Source organism: Bactrocera dorsalis, chromosome 4, assembly GCF_023373825.1.
Source record: "Bactrocera dorsalis isolate Fly_Bdor chromosome 4, ASM2337382v1, whole genome shotgun sequence".
Classification (NCBI taxonomy): Eukaryota; Metazoa; Arthropoda; class Insecta; order Diptera; family Tephritidae; genus Bactrocera; species Bactrocera dorsalis.
Genome location: NC_064306.1, coordinates 58,460,551 through 58,475,179, shown reverse-complemented (window position 1 = coordinate 58,475,179; position 14,629 = coordinate 58,460,551). Strand labels below are relative to the sequence as shown.

Here is a 14,629-nt window from a genome sequence, read left to right as displayed (position 1 = left end):
AGCAGCTTTATTGCAAACAAATTTAACCCCAGATGCTTGTGTATGTGTGCACACAACAACCACCGAGGCATGTCGACCACTTTTCTTGACCACAAATTTGCATACAATGTAAATATAACTTACATTCGCTTTAATCCGGCTGCCTTTAATTAATGTTGCATAGTTTTCGGGGCAATCGTTGCATGTCAAGCATTGCAACCAAGTGGTAATCACTCATTTGATGCACTTGGTTTTCACACATTTTGCGCAAATTTCAATTAAAATTTATACTAGAATGAAACTATAAATTTCACTCGTAACAACCGTTATAAATAAGCTGCTTTCGGCTGACGATGTTTGTGCATAAATTCAATTGCTTTGCCTGCATTATGTATGTATGTGTAGAGTATTTGGCAATTTGCTGTTATTTCTGTCGGCCTCTGTATTTGTATTTAATTTACTTTATATGCAAATTTATTATTTCCATAAATACTGTTATGATTTTCAACACGACGACTGACCGGCCAGTGAGCCAGTGAGCATTTCCGGTGCAAATAATTTTGGTAGTATATTTAATATTTCAGTGCGAAAATGCATGTTGTTGAGTTGTAATAAGCGGCGTGTGGTTTCTGGGTTCGAAACTCATAAGGTTTGCTCCGGGAATACTGTGAATTGTTTATTAATTAGACTAGTTCGAAATGCATGCTTAAAATCTGTAACGAAACTTGGCCTAAGTTCGAAGTATCCAAATACAACTCTGTATTAAAATCTTTTAATTAAACAGAATGTTTTTGTGAACACTGCCAAATGTCTTTGAAAAGTTTACAATGACAAATTATAAGCCAGAACAAACAGCGAAGTGAGTCACAAACTCATTCGAGCGTTAAATTAATTTAATAGTTGCTTTAGTCTTTCGTAAATAATTCTTATATGCGCTTCAATGAGTTTACATTAGATTGTGCGGAAATAAAACAAATACTGAAGCAGAACAATTTTGAAAATAAAAAGTGTGGTCTAAAGAAATTGCAAAAGATGCTAGTAAAATCATTTGAGGTTACCAGAAAAAAAAAATAAATTTATATAAAATTTTCTCTAAAATAATAAACATGAAACATACTTTAATCTTTACCACAAGTAACCTGTTCTGGCTATAATGAAAAAATTACATTTAAAGCAACACTAAGTGTAGGGGTATATGGTAGATTGCGTATTTTGTATTTCAGAAAATTTATAGAAATACCAATTAATGTCGTTTTCGACTTTTTGAAAAAAAAAATTTAGAGTTGCCACCTTATAGAAAAAAACCGAAAAAATATATACATATGCATGAATTACCACAAATATATGGCAGCATAACTTGTAGGACGAAAACTATTTTTTCCGGGTTACCAACCACCTAGTAAAAAATCTAAAAAAAGTATTTTAGAGTTGCCATCTTTAAAGAAAAAAACAAAAAAAATTAAATATATTCATGTAATACCACAAGTATAAAGAAGCTTAGCTTTTAGGACAAAAGCAAAATTTTCAGAGTTGTCATCCAGCTTGAAAAAAACCTAAAAGAAGTTTTTAAAGTTGCCATACCTATAGAAAAAACCGAAACAAATTTATGTATTCATGAAATATCAAAAATATATGTCAACATAGCTTTAAAGACTAGAGCAAATTTTCCGGGTTGCCATCAATCCAGTAAAAAATCTAAAATAAGTATTTTAGAGTTGCCATAGTTATAAAAAAGCGATGCGAATTATATATTCATAAAATACCTCAACTATATAATAACATAGCTTTTAAGACTAAAGAAAAATTTGCAGTGTTGCCATCCACGTTGTAAATAATCAAAAATAGCATAATAATAGTATAATACCTACTTTTTCTCGTTCTATATTTTACAGTTTTCGATTTTTTACTGTATAGTATATACATTTGTATCGGTGTTTTCTGGATGTATGGCAACACTATAAACTGTTTTTTAGTCTCAATAGCTAGACTACAAATATTTAATATATTGTTTGCAATATTTAACCCTTAAAGGATGAAAATGCTTTTTTCTAAAAATTAAAATAATTAACTTTTGAAGTATGAAAAGGTGGCAACGCTGCTGAACTTTTATTTGTAATGAGTAAGCTGGTCTATTCAAAAAAAAAAATATATAAAATTTTTCTTAAATATACGTATGCATTTTATAAACACTTGAGGTTGGCAACTCTAATTTTATCATATAAGTGAAGTTAGCAAACGAATTATAATATGCTACTAATAAATAAAAAAAATAGTTCAATCACTCAGAAGATTTTTATTTAAATTTTTCATAATTGTTTCAAAATTTATTTTTGTTTTTAATTTTATTTTAATTGGCAACCCTATGTAAAAATATGTATAATTTTTGTTTAAATATATGTATACTTCAATAAATATTTTCTACAAATTATTATTTGTAATAAGTATAAAATATTTACCCATTTGTACTCCCTACCAGGCTACCTAAACATCTCAAACATTTTCCTCACTCACTCTCTCTCTAATTTTCACCAGCTCTGCATTCCGCTCTCTACTTTCTAAGACACTTATTTACTTTGGCTGCTTTTGCGAAATCATCATTTTCCCTTCCTCGCCTCACAGTTCGGAACAAAAGCGTTGTGCATTGCTTAAGAATACTTCAAATACCGCAATCAAAAACTCGCGCACAAATATTTGGTGTCTATTGATGACGCACACATACAGCCAGACGCATGCTCATGAGTATACATGTGTATGGGGAGCGGCAACTGCAGGCATGTGTGTGCTGTCACAGCCAATTTACAGTTTCGGTGCATGCATTTCTTGGCGTTTGTGCAACGTGATGCAATTTTCAATAGCAAATTATCTGAGAATTCCCCAGCATGCGGGCTTGGAACGTGAGTAAAAATTTACGGTAAACAACAGTGTTTGTTTAAATTATGCGCTTGTGTGTATAGGTGTGGGTAAATATGCACACAAATGCGGAAATTTTGAACTTTATTTGAAATTCAAATTTCTTATGCAAATTCCAGTTTAGTGAGAGAACGGCTTTAAATATTTTTGAGCAGGGAAATATTCGATTTGGAAATATTTCCGAAATTGGAAAAAATTGGAAAAACATTTTTAGATATTTTTAGGAAATATTAAAGAGAAATATTCATTTTTAGATATTTTTAGGAAATATTAAAGAGAAATATTCTGGTAAACCGCGTCTTAAACCTTTTTCATGCATATAAACTCTAAAAATATCATTCAGTTTCCAAAATTCTTGACATACACTGCTGCTCAACGCATCTTTTCTACATCCGGACTCTAAAAATATCCTTCAATTCCTTTTTATCTTTCTTTTTGCTGCACATCAACTTCACTTTATTTCCATTTTACCTTAAAAATAGTTTTGCTCTTCCCAACTAAGAATTGTCTAGTGAATTGCTCTAAAATTAAATTCAACTATTAGTTGCACACACGTCACTCTATAAATATACACAAATGCTAGTTGCCTTTACCTTGAAGAACAACTCCTTCATTGACCATTCGACTCAGCACTTTTGCTCCGAGTGCTTGCCAATCAAAATGCTACTTCAGGCATTTTGGCCACCGCATGCTTCTGGGAATTTCCACAACATATCCAAAAGCGTAGAAATAAACTCGAAAGAAAAAAAAAAACAATAACAAAAAACACATTTTCACTTGCAAAATTACACACACTCTTGTGCAGTAAATGCTCGTGTGCCGAGTAAATTTTGAAGTAAACCACTCTAACGGTAAGTAAAAGTAATAAACATCTTGTTAGTGGCAGCAGAAAAACACATTTCTCAGTGGTACGTTCAGATTTCGATTTTCTGATTTTTGATTTCTCATTTCTTCTGCATTCATTCGTTCGAAAACTTTTCATTACACGCCCAAGGGTATGCAACTGATTTTTATTCAACAGCGTACACACACACACAGCTGTGCTATTGGCATTTTGTTGCGGGGTGACCACATGGCGTATGAGTGACTAAAATTGGCTATGAGTGCATGGGATTTGAGAGTGTTTTGCAGTTGCTGTGGTCGACTGCTGGAGGGCGAAAAATTGTGTTCAAAGCATTGAGGAAATAATTTGTGTTGCATATTGAAAAAAATTTTAGTATTTTGCTCTATGAAAAAAAAAATTATTATTTTATGTTAGATATTTTGATTTTTAGTGCAAAAGAGTGGCGAATTTTTTGATTATAAAATTTTTGGATTAAAAATGGGATTTTAATGTATTTGGAATTTAAAAATAAAAAAAGTTCTAAGAGGCTATTAATTCAATTATTTTCTGAGTGCTTTTTTGGCAGCCCTGCATATATTCCGTAACAAAAAATTATTAAAGCCATTTTTTTGGTAAATCGTCATTAGTTTTTAAGGCTATTTTCTCCAACTCTCAAAACAAAAATAAACTAATAAAAATTTCCATTTATTTTACCAAAATGGAAGATTAATAAAAAAAAACATATTTTAACAAATTCTTTAGATAAAAAAATATTTTAAAATAAAAATTTGTCATTTATTTTATACAAAGCAAAAATTGTTAAAAAATTATTTTTTCAAATTACAAAAATGTATTGAAATTTTTAGCAAATTTTTTTCAAATAAAAGCAAAAATTTGAAAATTAAAATTTTCTTTTATTTCATTGAAATAAAAAAATAAAAAAAAATATATTTTTTCTGAATTAAAAAAAAAAAATTTGAAACTTGCAATTTTTTGAAATTTTTCAAAAATTATTAAAACTTATTTTTCCAAATTAAAATAATTTAATTTTTACTTAATTTTTTAAATAAAAAAAATATTTTAAAATACAATTTTTTCATTTGTTTTATAGAAATCAAAATATTAAAAAATATTTTTTCCAAATTAAAAAAAAAAATTTGAAATTTTTACCAATTTTTTTGTTAAATAAAAACAGAAATTTTAAAATAAAAGTTTTTCATTTATTTTAAAGAAACCAAAAATTTTTAAAACATATTTTCTTCAAATTTAAAAAAAAATGTTTTTGAAAAAAATTGTCGTTTGTTCTAATATTAAAATATGTTTGTTTGCATTTCTACAAATATTTTAATACATACTTTTATTTCATTTGCAGGTTGGTTCCTTAAAAGACTACTATCTCTTCCACCATCGTCGTGTCGCTAAACGTTCTTTGCGTTTAAGTAGCGAACACCATAGCGCCTTAAATTCCGAACCAGAGGTGAGTACTTAAAGCAATTCTTAAATACTACAAAATACTATACTTAAATTAGCCGAGACTGCGATGTCCAAAATGTCGAAAAGAGCATTAAGAAAAAAGTGTAGCCTTTGGTATTAATGCGCCTAATTGTAGGCCACACTTTTTTTCTTAAAAACCCTCAAATACTTTATATTTCAAATTATAGTTGAAATACTTTTTATTTTACTCACTTAAAAAAGCTTTATTACTTTCACCCATTTTTCTTCACCCGAAAATAATATACAATTTTACCTTCAAATTTCTTACAGGTCCGATGGATGCAGCAACAGCATGAAAAGTTGCGCAAAAAACGTGATGGTTCCTATACCACCCTACCGGGCTACAGCCCTTACGATGTGATAAGACCCGGTGCCGGTTTTGTCAGCGCACCAGGCTCTCGCCTAGCATATCACCCGACTGCGTCGGCGCGCAGCAGCTCAGCTTTATTGTCTCGCGCTCCACGCATACAATATCGCGCTGCCACATCGCACAACATCTTTCCCGATCCTCTATTCAAGGAACAGTGGTACTTGGTGAGTGAAGTATGTAAGAAATTTTGTTTTATTTTATTAGTTTTTACCTCAACCCTCACCCTAATGGGCTGTTCTTGGCGGGATAATGGCGAAGATATTTTTTAAGTTTAATTTGGTGTTGTTTTTGGTAAACACTTTTCTAAGTACATAGTAAATACAAGTGTAAGTATGGTGTAAGTCCTGGCAAAGCGTCATTTATGTATTGTAATTATGCACGATTTATTATTATTTTTTTGTCCAAGATTTCCTAAATGTAGGCAAAAATCTGGATTTCAATGTACATATATGAACTGCAATGGGTGTACAACATATGTTGCATAAAATTCGGCGCTTCATTTAGTAAAATTTAATTATCTTATATTTTTGGTCTCGATTTAATGTTTTATTTTTTTCGTTAGTTAAGTACAGTAAACTCCTAACAACATGACCCTTTTTTCGAAATTTTGGGAAGTGTGTTTGGTTTGCATTTTTTTAATTTGTGGTTTGGTTCTTGGAGTAAGTTATCTTAGTAATAGATAAACATTATTTTGGTAATATATAAAGTAACATAAATCACATGTATTTAAGTTAATTTAATTTATCTTAATTTAATTTAATTTAATCGAATTTAATTTAGTTTAATTTAATCTAATTTAATTTTATTTCATTTCTTTTCATTTAATCTAATTTAGTTTAATTAATTTAATTTTATTTAATTTTATTTAATTTAATTTTATTTTATTTTATTTTATTTTATTTTATTTTATTTTATTTTATTTTATTTTATTTTATTTTATTTTATTTTATTTTATTTTATTTTATTTTATTTTATTTTATTTTATTTAATTTAATTTAATTTAATTTAATTTTATTTTATTTTACTTTATTTTGTTTCATTAAAAAATTCCCTCTTAAGAATGCTCAAACTACCCAGTCATTTTACACCAATAAAAAAAATTCACCTCTATCTCTTCAACTCGTTGCTCATGTAATTCTTACTCACCCTCTCGTCACCTCAAAGGCAACTAAAGCCTTGGAAAGTTCTCTTGCATTCATCGGATTTATTGGATTTTCGATTTGACAATGCCACTAAACCAACAGCCAAACAAAGCTAAACCAACAACATTTCACTCACACAATCCACACACACACACACACACACTAAGCGATGAAAAAGAAAGTCCACAAAGAGTAAGAAATAAATCAGAGGCTTCAGTTGAGGGCCAAGAAAAGGTAAATAACGAAATATAAATAAAGATTGCCAGCAAATGCAATCTCCTCGCCTCACCCGACCAGGGCGCGACGCTGATACGCGTGGCTAAGTTGTAGTTTTACACCAAGAAGGTAAACCAACTTGACAATGCCCACAATGCTGGCAGAGCAGCAGGCACAACAACAAGAATACATGCACCAAGTGCACACGTTGCAAGTGACAAAAGCGAGCGCCGACGAAGAAGAAAGCCAACCAAAGGTAGCTAGCAAGCAAGCAAACAAGTCCACCAAGCAGAGCCAGCGAATTTACAATGGCGCTGCCGAGGCGCAAAGAGAGAGCGACGCTTTGTTGTGAGGATCTTGTCATATTATCCTTGCCGTCAGGCGCTTGCAAAGTTTTAACCGAGAGAAAAAGTGTGCAAAACTGTGAGAAAGTGCTGCAAATAGTAGAAAAAAGAAGAACAAGTAAGAAGCTCGCTACTTTCAGTAGTGCGGTTAGCCACAGCAAATGGCAAGTTCACCCGCAGGCATTACGCTGCTCCAAGATTTATATGCTTAAGCCGCACAAATAAGCAGACGCCGAAGACCAGTAGCAAGTTGCCAGCGCGAAAGTAAGCATAAAAGATGAAAGCGCTAAAAGGGAATACACAAAAATTATTTATACTCGTTTATTAGAATGTGCATGACAGTTTGTGCAAAAAGTCTATGGCACTGCCATTAAGGTGGCATTTTGCGCGATTGTCTGCCTTCATATTTTTTCGGTCAAGCAACATATAGAAGGAAGACGAAGCATGAATGCATTTATGATTGTCGAGTTAAGTTGCTGCGGGCGATTGAAAAGAAATTCAACAAGCTTTGATTGCGTTGAATAATTCATGTCGAAAAATGTCCGCTGATTCTATATCTATATGTTCATAGCAACTATTAAGCATGCAATAATCTACAGCTTTAGGATGAATACTATTGAATCTTTTTAAAAAGGCTTAAATTGCAAAATTACTGCAAGTTTTATTAATATATCGTTTAAAAAATGGAATTGATTTGATTTAATTTAATTTAATTTGATTTAATATAATATAATTTAATTTATTTAATTTAATTTAATTTAATTTAATTTAATTTAATATAATTTAATTTATTTTAATTTAATTTAATTTAATGTAATTTAACTTATTTTAATTTAATTTAATTTAATTTAATTTAATTTAATTTAATTTAATTTAATTTAATTTAATTTAATTTAATGTAATGTCTGAACCTAAAATCAATAATTAAGTGTTTTCTAACAATTATATCAAGAAAAAGTTGAAAGAAAAGTCACAAACTCTGAAAGCACGTTTGTCTTACTTCATGGTGGCGTTCCACTTTTACCGCGCATCTGCGTTCAGTTCCCGCTTTTTCCGGCGTAGCAAGTATGCTGCGTATTTCTGGATAATTTCTCAGATTTTTCACTCTCCAGCATAACACCTATTAAATTATCCAAGTTTATTGGGCCAACCTGATCTTCTATTTCCTTTTTTAGCCCATCTGACCAAATTTCTGCTCCATAAAATAAGACGCTGCTGGTTTTTGACACTAAGAGGTTTCTTCTTTCTTGTGTGGACATCAAAAGTCGGAGTGCGGAACTTCAATCCGCTAAACCTAACCTACTCCCATCTCCAGACTCTTCCACGGAACCACCTGATTAAGTATTACTTCATGGAAGTGATAAGACCTTTAGGTCTCTTCTATGGCACGGACTGATGGGCGCCTAATCTGTTCTATATGTCTCAGGTTTGTGATAATTGAGGCTGCCGCTTCGCTGACCAGTTCTCGGTGTACTGACAAATAAGTGTCGTCAAATTTTCCTCCGTAAAATTGCCACCTAGTGTAGTATTAAGTTTTCCCACTTGTACTTAAAAAGCAAAGGCAATAAAAGAATACATGCTGAAAGTCTTCGAAGTCTTCTGAGCACGTAGAACCATTCGGAATAATGTGGTGCTGGAATCTATCTATACAGATTAAAGGGTAAGGTGAAAATCCAGGTCTCCATGTCGTCTGTCTACCCACGAATACATATCCGATATCAGTCTGTGGGTCCACCGTCTTTTGAGTGAGGTTTGCCACCGCTGCTGCCATATTGTCAATGAGCATCATACTGGCTTTTACTTGCAGCTCACTTGAAATTGTTCGGAAAGTTCGGAAAGCACTGCCGACAGCCTGTTCACCGTGTTTATTTGTCTGCCATATGCTTTAATGGGTAGCATCTGGATCCATATTGGAGCCGCATATAATAAATGAGAGATATGAGAATACCTTTGCAAGTAAAAATTGCCGGCTGGAACACGCGCAGCCTTTATTTGCATCATTCTTGATAAGGCGTTTAAAATTTCATTTGGATAATCCTTAAATTTCAGCTCTATTATTACTCTCACATGCTTTATTTGTGGCTGTGAATGAATCTTACACTCCCATGAGAGATATATGTACTTCACGTACTTTCCACGATTTGTATATATGTATATAATAGTCATTAATATATTTTAAGTAAATTATTCTAAAAATAAAATCTCAAATAAATCATATTAATTTACGTATTTGTGTAAATAATGCGCTATTTAATTTATTATTTTCAAATGAAATACTAATATTGTAAAAGAGGTATGCTTATACTAAATTGTACTATAGACCCTTGCTGAATATGATATCTTCCTTTATTACTTTAGAAAAAATATGGTAAAAGTGAATATTACATATCTACATGCCAAATATAAAAATTATAGTTCCTACAAAATTATACTAACATGTATTTCCATTTCTTATGCTCTCTCTCCCACTCTCTTTTATACATGTCGACATTTCATTTACATATGGCCCGCATACACTGCTATTTGCAAACGAAAACTTCAATTCAAATGACGGCACAACAACAACGAAAAAATGAACAAAAACAACCAACAAACAACATCAATCACCGCACACCACAGAATGGTGGCGCCAAAGATGGTCTTGATATGAATATCGGGCCCGCCTGGCAGAAAGGCTACACCGGCAAAGGCGTTGTTGTTTCCATACTCGACGATGGCATACAAACGAATCATCCTGACCTTGCGCAAAATTACGTAAGTACCTACAAATTTATATTTACAATGTTGTATATTTCTAATTCTACAACTAAATTCAATGTGAATTGAAATGCTTTGTGAAATTATGTTTTCAGCTTAAACTTTAAGTCTTTCGAGCATTTACAAAGTCCAGCCGAAAACTTTTGCCATACACTTGTAATAGCAGACAATAATTGAAAAAGTCTAACAACTTAATTCGCTTTGAATCTAAATCAAAAACAGATTTGCTTGCGCTGGAGTGGCGTCGGCAAATGGTTGCGTCGCGCATAGGCATGCATCGGCCATAGGCGCTACAGGGCGTATGCGCAACTTTTGCAATTAATGCCTTTAAAGCTTAACTACTTTTGTATTTTGTTTGTACGCAGCTGAGATTTCACTTTTATGCTGACGCCACTCATTCTAAACTTGCATGTCTACTTGATGTTAAATGTACAAGAGTCTTGCGTGCCCTGGGAATGCATGGGAGGTCATGTACTCCGCCTCTGGCGCATAATCGTCGCACTTTGTTTCGCATAATCGCCTATTTATTTGCTTGCTAGTCTGTCTCGCTGGCGATTTAATCGCTTTAGTTGCTCAAATTTCTTTATAATTCTTCTTCTTATTTATTTGTTTGTGTTTTTGGCCATACAAACTGGTTATCGCTCGACCTGACGCTGCTTATATTTCTAAATTTGCATAGAAATGGTCAAAGTTGCAGCATTTACATGTGGCATTCGGCATATTCTTAGCAAATTATGATGGTTTTTGCTACGGAACACAAAGAAGTACTTACTTTTCGTTGCTTTGTAACCGTTTTTTGGCTCTACTTGCAGTTTGTTTGTAGAAGTTTTATATTTGAAATGAAAAAAATATAATATATAAAATAAATATAATATATATTTTAATATTGTTAAATTGTCAATTATAAAGAATGCATTTTTCATAGTGATTCCCTAAATTTCTTAATGAAGGAAAGATTTAGCAAACTTTACAGGGTACTGAGCAACGTATTGACTTCTGAAAGACCTTAAAAAGCAAAAATAAATTAGAACAAAAACTTTCAGATGATTTTACATTCTTTAAATTTTTCTTAAAATAACATAATTTTTGGCAAAACTTTACTTATACTTGAAATACTAAATTCGAAAGTTTTCGAATGACTTTTGCTACAGTACAACTAGAAGGTTGCAAGTTGGATTGGTTTAATTAAGTATATACATTTTCAGCTTCCAAAGACTTTATGGGGTTACATGGCTTTCTTTGAGCAAGAAACGCCATTTTTTCAATATATATATTTTTTCATATAAACATTAAATATATTACATAAACTTTTTATTAAATAATAAAGAAAATATTCCAAACTCGGCCAATACGAGTTCATTTGCCGGAAGCCCTCGGAAAAAATATCTGTTCGGTCTGACAGCAGATCTTTCTACATGCTCACATGAAGTAAAAGGAAAAACTACCTAAAGAAATCATAAAAAAGTGAGAATTGACAGACATTTTTACAAAAAAATATGCAAATTTTGTTGAATTTTTTTTTGATGTTGTTCTTGATAACCGAGTTTGAAAACGCAGGTTCGAAAAAAACGTCTCTACAGTTGTAACTGACTATATAGCTTACCTCTAGCGCCCAATTTGAGCATTTGAGGAAATATTGTAGATAATTAATGGAAGCAATGGTGTGATATCTACAAATTTTTAATGGGCTTTAAAAATGCTTTTGATAATTTTTTAGAATTGTAAGTTCTCCTAACGTTCTTAAGGGGTTAGCTGGGTTTCAGAAGTACATAAAAGCCATTTTTACGATTTTTTCTTTTAATGTAAAGAATAATATATTTCAAAAATATAATAAATTATATCAAATGTACATATTCGTTGTTGAAAATTAAGCCGTTCAGATCTCATCTCCGTGGGTATCTCAGAAAAGAAGCGAGAACGCCGTGGAGAGCATAACTTATTATTGGTTCATCTAAAATTAGAAAACCAAAAATATTCCGGGAATACATATATAGATCTCTTGTTTGAATGAAGAAACAAAAAAAACTTAAAATTTTCAATTTTTCTCAGACTTTGAACAAAAAATCTCATATTTTTGTTAAATTTGCGCCATTTATTGGCTTAAAAAAATAAGTTGTAAAGAAAAAAAATGATTTGTTCAATAACTAGTTAGTATTATTTTAAAAATGTGTACACAATTCGAACTAAATCGGTCGATTACTTCAGGATCGATTTTTTGAGAATATTTTCACCATATTTTACTATTTAATACGACAAAAAACACTAATACATTTTTTGAAATTTTAAAACTCACTTAACCCCTTAATAATATAGCATACATTAAAAAAATGTTCTTATACAACTTTTTAATAAATCTCATTTACAATAATTTAATGGAAATGTGGCACAAAAACTGCTTAAAAGTGTTTTAACTCAATAGAAAGTTTAAATAAATTTTTTCTGTCATCTTTTTTTTATTGAAAACTGCATGTCATTAAGTGCAGATGATCAAACCTTATCTATTTTGTTCAAAACAGTCAACCTTTTGACCATAGACCAGTAAGCAGTGTATGTAGCTACAGTGCTGTGCATACGCTAAGCAACTCATCCCAACTTTCAAAAAATTGTCAAATTACTCTCAAATAAACAGTCATCAGGTAAACGTTATAATATTTATTGATAGCTTAGGTGAAAACAAAAAGAATACGTAACAACAAAACTTGTACTTTATTCTTTTACTGTTAAATAAAAAACAAAAACAAAATCAATCCAATAATAAGCTGTGCATAATCTAAGCAACTTTTTAATATTTTGTATAAGAACCGTTATTTTTTATAACGGCAGCACATCTTTTGGGCATTGAGGCAATTAAATTTCTCAATGTAGTTTTTTCGATGCTTTTCCATTCTTTTTTAAATCCTTTAAACAAGTTGTCCTTGCTTGTAAATCGACTTGATCCCAAGCGCCGTTTGACAATTGCAAACAAATTCTCGATAGGATTCAAGTCGGGTGATTGTGCCGGCCAATCAAGGACTTGAATTCTTTTCGTCCTAAACCAATCTTTGACCAACTCCGATGTGTGTTTCGGATCGTTATCCTGCTGAAACACCCAACGAAGTGGCATATGCCATTCTGCATAAGGGAGCATCTTTGTTTCTAAAATGTCCTTACACATAAAACGGTCCATTTTGTCCACTATTTTGTGTACAGGGCCAAGCCGATTTCCAGAGAAGCATGTCCACACCATGACATTTCCTCCACCATGCTTGACAGTCTGTTTACAGTAACGTCGATGTAGTCGATCACCTTTTTGGCGCCTTAATGTACACTTGCTGTCTGAATTGAAAAGGTTGACTTTGACCTAATCGCTAAAAAGAACACTATTCCACTTTTCAACCGTCCAATCAATGTACTTCTTTGCGAATTCAAGACTAAAAAATACAAAAAGAATATTTCTGTTGTTGAAGATGTTACTTAAAAATAACATACCGTTTCTTCATGTGATTTTTCGTCAGCATTGGCTTTTTAATGGCCTGATAACTTTTTAAACCAAGTTTAATTGCATGTCTTCCTATGGTACTTGAATCGATATTCAAATTAAGAGAAAAAATGGACCATTGCTGCTTAGCATATCCACGGTTCCCTAAAACAAAAACAGTCTTTATTGCCTCCTTTCAAAATATTTACTAACAACCAGCAAGTTTCTGTCGCAAATAGATAAAAATAAACACTGAAATCATCCGCATTACCAGCAAGAGCAATATTTTTGTGCCTGCCTCTTTTTAAACGCCCCAATACACAATTTTTGCTACAGTTTACGCTGCACACCGTTAACCGCAGTCATCAGCAGCGTCTTTATCATTTTGTTTGGCATATTCTCAAATGTCATTTGCAGAGTTGCGGTATTGTGGCCAGTCTAGTCTTCACTGTTTGCAGGCTTTTCATTTTTATTTTATTTATTTAATAGCGTTTTGCTAGCCTTGCTTTCATTTAAAGCAGCCTTGTAAGAATATTGTTTGTAAGCAAGATATCTAAGGGATCAGCCAGAAAACCAACAAACCAGCCTACTTTTAGGCGTTAAGGCATAATCACATAAATACAGAACACACACATACATGCATATACATATATATGCAAATTCGAATGTACAAAGCAGCGCCTCGCATCATTTGCTTTGCTTTACACTTTGTTTTGATGCTGCTTCTGTGCCGTCGCAGCTTCTTGTTTTCCGCTACTGTCGCTATTGCTTTGTAACTTAATGCTTTTGCCAGTATGTCCGTCTGTGTTTACTCCTGCACTGCTTTCTATTTAAAAAATGTAGACTTTTGCAAGCAAATCACGTGATTTCCAAGCAGTTGCGCAGCTCATTTGACAGCCTTGTACGTTTATCTGTCCTTTCTTTAACCACATCCCCACTTTTCCTCTCTCTTTCTTTGCCGTTCTTTTTCCCTCCCTCTCTCTCTTGTTTTCTCTAGCCCTACAGTCAGTCCTCTAATCACACCGCTTTTGTTTATCGGTCAGCTTAGTGAATATATTTTCGGTGCTATCGGATTACGTCGGCCGTTTGCTTGCTCTCCCTTATTTGCAGCTCGATTATGAGTAATGGCGTATAATA

The 14,629-nt window shown here is 32.2% G+C and overlaps 1 protein-coding gene across 8 annotated transcripts in view; it reads left to right on the top strand.

The window, feature by feature from the left end:
* The window catches only part of LOC105225696 (furin-like protease 2), a 725,052-nt gene that overhangs the window by 645,691 nt on the left and 64,732 nt on the right, over positions 1 to 14,629 (top strand). For 7 of the 8 annotated variants that reach the window (XM_049455566.1, XM_049455565.1, XM_049455568.1 and 4 more), the window contains 3 exons: positions 5,085 to 5,189; positions 5,477 to 5,749; positions 9,898 to 10,032. In XM_049455566.1, the coding sequence (XP_049311523.1) occupies positions 5,085 to 5,189; positions 5,477 to 5,749; positions 9,898 to 10,032 (513 nt within the window). The remainder of the gene's footprint in view (positions 1 to 5,084; positions 5,190 to 5,476; positions 5,750 to 9,897; positions 10,033 to 14,629) is intronic. The other variant, XM_049455569.1, reaches the window with a different exon arrangement.